The sequence below is a fragment of the Platalea leucorodia genome (assembly GCF_965183815.1).
Source record: "Platalea leucorodia genome assembly, chromosome: 1".
Taxonomy (NCBI): Eukaryota; Metazoa; Chordata; class Aves; order Pelecaniformes; family Threskiornithidae; genus Platalea; species Platalea leucorodia.
In genome coordinates this window covers 93531274-93537361 of record NC_138823.1, presented here as the reverse complement: position 1 = coordinate 93537361, position 6088 = coordinate 93531274, and the positions used below count along the sequence as shown (strand labels likewise).

General features: G+C 57.3%; 1 protein-coding gene across 1 annotated transcript; it reads left to right on the top strand.

Annotated features, from left to right (window-relative positions):
• Positions 1-3141: 3141 nt before the first annotated feature.
• On the top strand, positions 3142-5655 carry LOC309598939 (tubulin beta-1 chain; the record flags this gene model as incomplete). Its single annotated transcript, XM_082329967.1, has 4 exons — positions 3142-3231; positions 3892-4000; positions 4269-4379; positions 4595-5655. The coding sequence occupies exons 1-4, from the start codon at positions 3175-3177 to the stop codon at positions 5653-5655; spliced, it is 1338 nt and encodes a 445-aa protein (XP_082186093.1). The 5' UTR covers positions 3142-3174.
• Between the last annotated feature and the right edge of the window lie 433 nt (positions 5656-6088).

The following is a 6088-nucleotide window of genomic DNA, read 5'->3' as shown; positions in this document are numbered from 1 at the left end:
TTTCTTGTAAGCATTAGGTCCAGCAGAGTGTCTCCCTTTTGGACTCCTTGATCATCTGTGTCAGGAACTTATCACCAATGTACTCCACAAAACTCCTGGATTGCTTGTACCCTGCTGTGTTGTCCCTACAGCAGATATTGGGGAGGTTGAAGTGCCCCTTGAGGACTAGGGCCTGTGAACGCAAGACTTCTTCCAGTTGTCTGAAGATCTTACCTACTTCTTTTCCTGATCAGGAGGTGTTTCACAGACACCCACCACAACATAGCACACATTGGTTTGCCCACTAATCACAGAATACTTTGGGATGGAAGGGACCTGTAAAGGCCATCTAGTCCAGCCCCCCTGCAATGGGCAAGGACATCTACAACCAGATCAGGTTGCTCAGAGCCCCATCCAGCCTGGCCTTGAATGAGTCCAAGGATGGGGCATTTACCACCTCTCTGGGCAACCTGCTCCAGTGTTTCACCACCCTCATCGTGAAAAATTTTTCCCTGTGTTCATTCTAAATCTACCCTCCTTTAGTTTAAAACCATTACCCCTTGTCCTGTCGCAGCAGGCCTTGCTAAAATGTCTGTACCCATCTTTCTTATGAGCCCCCTTTAAGTACTGAAAGGCTGTAATAAGGTCTCCCCGCAGCCTTCTCTTCTCCAGACTGAACAACCCCAACTCTTTCAGCCTTTCCTCATAGCAGAGGTGCTCCATCCCTCTGATCATGGTTGTGGCCCTCCTCTGGACCCGCTCCAACAGGTCCATGTCCTTTCTGTGCTGAGGACCCCAGAGCTGGACGCAGTACTGCAGGTGGGGTCTCACCAGAACAGAGCAGAGGGGCAGAATCACCTCCCTCGACCTGCTGGCCACGCTTCCCTTGATGCAGCCCAGGATACGGTTGGCTTTTTGGGCTGTGAGCGCACATTGCTGGGCCATGTCCAGCTTTTTGTCTACCAGTACCCCCAAGTCCTTCTCCTCAGTGCTGCTCTCAATCCCTTCATCCCCCAGCCTGTACTGATACTGGGGATTGCCCTGACCCAGGTGCAGGACCTTGCACTTGGCCTTGTTGAACCTCATGAGGTTCTGACCCTTTAATCTGACCCTTTAGATCTCAGCTGGCTCATTATCCACCCCCAGCCAGAGCCCTGTGCGTTTCTGCTGCTCTCTCACAGAAAGGGCAGCTCCCCGTCCCAGCCCTCCTAAAGGGCCTGCATCCCTCCATCACAGCACTCCAGTCGTGCGAGTTATCCCACCGCGTCTCTGTGATCCCAGTGAGTCCGTCGCCCTGCAACTGCACGCAGATCTCTAACTCATCACGGTTATTGCCCGTGCTGCGTGCGTTAGCGTAGAGGCACGTCAGGGAGGTGCCCAAGCCTGCTGATGCCCTGGGAAAAGTGCGAGAGCTTGCCCCGCCGTGCTGTCCCCTCGGCACTTCCATATTGTGCTTGAGGTCGACCCCCTCCCGCTCCGTTGTGCTGAATACTAGGTACATCGTTTCGCATCCTCTTTGCCAACCCGCTCCACTGCATCCTCCTGTGATTGTGGGCTGTCATCTCCCTTCCCTGGTCCTAGTGTAAAGCTGTCCTCGCTAGGTTGGCCAGTTGCGTGGCAAAGATACTTTCTCTACTGAAAAATTTACAGCTGTGAATCGATTCATGTTTTATAGTCAAGTTCAATAGTTTCTGCACAAGCCATTGTAGACTCTGCTGAAATTTATTTGGTTCAAATGTATTCTGTTCACTGTTGGTGTGGAACTGTCCTTCCTCCCTCAGTCACCCACCACGTACTTAGCTCAGTTTATTTCTATGAGGGAACAAGCAGAGATGCTAGGAGGAGGATCCAAATTCTTCCAAAATGAGGTGCATGGCAGCTGTCTGGTAAGACAGAACATAACTTCACTTACAGAAAAGAAGATATCCCATTCCTATGGGTGTTCAGACTGCTGTCACCGCCAGACCACTCCCAGCAGAAGCCATTCTTTGGTAGAAGCGTAAAGTTTCTCGCCAGCACTCTGTCTTCCTGAAATTAAGAGCCCCGCATGTATGGGTTCGGTAGCACTGTCTAAAGGAGGGCTGCGCTGCTTGAACATGGCTGGGGGCTCTGTCATCGCCACCCAGCTTCAGGTGCCTGAGCTGCAGAAAGATGATGTGCTTAAAACATATGATGTGCTTAAAATGTATCAAAACATGATTAAGCAGGCCTGAGCTAGAAATAGAATCATAGAATCACAGAATCATAGACTGCTTTGGGATTGAAGGGACCTGTAAAGGCCATCTAGTCCATCCCCCCTCCAATGGGCAGGGACATCTACAACCAGATCAGGTTGCTCAGAGCCCCATCCAGCCTGGCCTTGAATGTTTCCAGGGATGGGGCATCTACCACCTCTCTGGGCAACCCGTTCCAGTGTTTCACCACCCTCATCGTGAAATTTTTTTTCCCTGTGTTCATTCTAAATCTACCCTCCTTTAGTTTAAAACCATTACCCCTTGTCCTGTCGCAGCAGGCCTTGCTAAAAAGACTGTCCCCATCTTTCTTGTAGGCTCCCTTTAAGTACTGAAAGGCTGCAGTAAGGCCTCCCCACAGCCATCTCTTCTCCAGGCTGAACAACCCCAGCTCTCTCAGCCTGTCCTCACAGGAGAGGTGCTCCGTCCCTCTGACCATGGTTGTGGCCCTCCTCTGGACCCGAAATACAGGCTTGAGGGTGCTAATAAAACATAGCGGCGCAGGCTTTGCTGCCGCAGCACAGCAGAGGCGAAGGCGGCACGGGGACGAGCTCCAACAGGTGCGCAAAGGGGAGGTGGCCTTTTTTTGGTTTTTTTTTTCTTTTTTTTTCCCCACTTTTTCAGCCCCAGGCGCGCCTCGTCCTCGGCCGCTGCCGCCCTTTCCCCGGCGCCTGCAGCGCCCCGGGCCCGCTGCGCCCGGCCTGCGGAGGGCCCCGCCCCCGGCCCCGCCCCCGGCGCCCCGCCCCGCCCCCGGCTGCGAGAGACAATGCCGCGGCCCCGCCCCGCCCCCGCGCGCCCATTGGCTCCGCGCCGCTCCCGCATGACGTCACCGGCGGGGCGGGGCGCGGCGCCCGATTTAAGGGGCGGCGCGGGGCGCGGCCGCTGCAGCGGCGAGTGCGGGAGCGGGCGGCAGGGCGGCGGCAGCGGCGGCAGCAGCAGCGGGGCAGCGTCGGACACCGGCACCATGCGTGAGATCGTGCACATCCAGGCCGGGCAGTGCGGCAACCAGATCGGCGCCAAGGTGCGGGGCGGGGCGGGGGGCGATTCCCGGTGTGGGGGGCTCCAGGGTCGCAGTCCCGTCCCCAGATGAAAAGCGGCGCGGGGCTTGCGGAGGCGTGGCGGCTCCCGCGCCCCCCCGTCTCCGGCGGTCTCAGCTGCCGCGGGGCTGGGCGCTGGCGGGGTTGTGCCCGGGCTCCGGCCCGCCGCTGCCCGGCCTTCCCGCAGGCAGCTGCAGACCCTCCCCCTCCCCCGCCGCCTCGCCCCTCCGCAGCCACGGCGCCGGCTGCCGAGGGGGGGAAGGAGGGGTGATCCAGCGCCACGGATGAACCCCCCCGAGGGTGCTGGAGGTGCTGCCATCTTCTTGTCGAGGCTAGAGGGTCTTAAGCCGCTTCTAGACAATGGGAGACAGCCAAACTGAGATACCCGGGGGCTGTCATCCTTTGGGTACAAGCTATCAAATAATTCACTTGCACATTGGTGCTCCAGCTGCCCATCTGCCCCCCACGAATTCAGCCGTGGCAGCCAGGGAAGCTCTTCTGCAGGGACTCACCTTCCTCTGGGCAGCTGCTCTGCTGTGCAAGGGAGTGGTCAGGGCCATGGCATGCACAGACTGCGCTGGTGCGGGTGATTGGCACTGGCCAGCTGTGGTTAATAATTGTTCTTTTCCAAAAATTTCTTCCAGTTCTGGGAGGTCATCAGTGATGAGCATGGCATCGACCCCACTGGCAGCTACCATGGGGACAGTGACCTCCAGCTGGAGAGGATCAATGTCTACTACAATGAAGCTGCTGGTGAGTGTGCCTGCTTCCTCAGATGTCCTTAAATAAATGGGGCAGAAATGCCAGTTCGTTGAGGCTGGAAAAATCCCTGAACAAGAGCTGTCATCTGCCAGTGACGCGCCTCTGAGAGCTTTGTTCTCAGAACGGCTCTGATAACACGGCAGTCTTGATCCAGACAGCGTGTCTCTCCAGTAAGATGCGGGGAGGCGGAAGGGAGCAGCGCCGGGCTGCTGTGCCGCTGGCTGCAGGGCTGTAACGCTGGCGCTGGTTCCTCCCGCAGGTAACAAGTACGTCCCCCGCGCCATCCTGGTGGACCTGGAGCCCGGCACGATGGACTCTGTGCGCTCCGGCCCCTTCGGGCAGATCTTCCGGCCCGACAACTTCGTCTTTGGTGAGCGAGTGTGGGATGGGGGAGTCCCGAAGCGGGAGCTCTGGGCACAGAGAAGGCTTGGGGCGAGCCTGCGAGTCGCCTGGGGGACCTGAGTCCCCACAGCGCGGTGGGGGGATGGAAGCGAGGGGTGAAGCCCGTGGGGCAGGAGAAGCGGGGTGCTCTCCGTGCCTCCCCGGGGCACTAACGCGGCACCCTGCTTGTGGTCCGCCCTCTAGGTCAGAGCGGGGCGGGCAACAACTGGGCCAAGGGCCACTACACGGAAGGTGCTGAGCTGGTGGACTCCGTCCTGGATGTGGTGAGGAAGGAGTCGGAGAGCTGCGACTGCCTGCAGGGCTTCCAGCTGACCCACTCGCTGGGCGGCGGCACGGGCTCCGGGATGGGCACCCTCCTCATCAGCAAGATCCGGGAGGAGTACCCCGACCGCATCATGAACACCTTCAGCGTCATGCCCTCCCCCAAGGTGTCGGACACGGTGGTGGAGCCCTACAATGCCACCCTCTCTGTGCACCAGCTGGTGGAGAACACGGACGAGACCTACTGCATTGACAACGAGGCCCTGTATGACATTTGCTTCCGCACCCTGAAGCTGACCACCCCCACGTACGGGGACCTCAACCACCTGGTGTCGGCCACCATGAGCGGCGTGACCACCTGCCTTCGCTTCCCCGGCCAGCTGAACGCCGACCTGCGCAAGCTGGCGGTCAACATGGTGCCTTTCCCCCGGCTGCACTTCTTCATGCCGGGCTTCGCCCCTCTCACCAGCCGCGGCAGCCAGCAGTACCGAGCCCTGACAGTGCCCGAGCTGACGCAGCAGATGTTCGACTCCAAGAACATGATGGCCGCCTGCGACCCCCGCCACGGCCGCTACCTGACGGTGGCCGCCATCTTCCGGGGCCGCATGTCCATGAAGGAGGTGGACGAGCAGATGCTGAACGTGCAGAACAAGAACAGCAGCTACTTTGTGGAGTGGATCCCCAACAACGTGAAGACGGCCGTCTGCGACATCCCCCCGCGCGGCCTCAAGATGTCCGCCACCTTCATTGGCAACAGCACGGCTATTCAGGAGCTCTTCAAGAGGATCTCGGAGCAGTTCACGGCCATGTTCCGGCGCAAGGCTTTCTTGCACTGGTACACTGGCGAGGGCATGGATGAAATGGAGTTCACGGAGGCCGAGAGCAACATGAACGACCTGGTGTCTGAGTACCAGCAGTACCAGGATGCCACTGCTGACGAGCAGGGGGAATTTGAAGAGGAAGGAGAGGAGGATGAGGCTTAAGTCCCCTGGTATCAAATGAACTTCTGTAAAGCCGGCATGTGTACTGAATGACTTCTGATAGTGGTGGTGAAGCATGTTCTCTAGAAACTGTGTACCCAATTATCCTCTCAGCACTTGTAACTTTGACAGATTTCTCAATGTAACAGTTCTGAATCCCAGTTATTACAATGTTTTTGTCCTTTAATGGTAAGAGCACATAAAGGCATGTATTCTAGATCATGTTGTCTGTCATTCTTAACACCACTTTTGGACACAAAAGCTATTCGGCCCATGTGGCAAGAAGTAAGTTTAAAGACGTGTCGGGAATCTTGCAGCACAGTGGTGCGCTCTGATCCACTGAGGCTTACATATTCTCAAAATGTATGCTTCTCATGCAAGTATCTTTCATGTTTTTTCTTACAGGACTCAAACCTACCTGTAACTTGAATGAAAG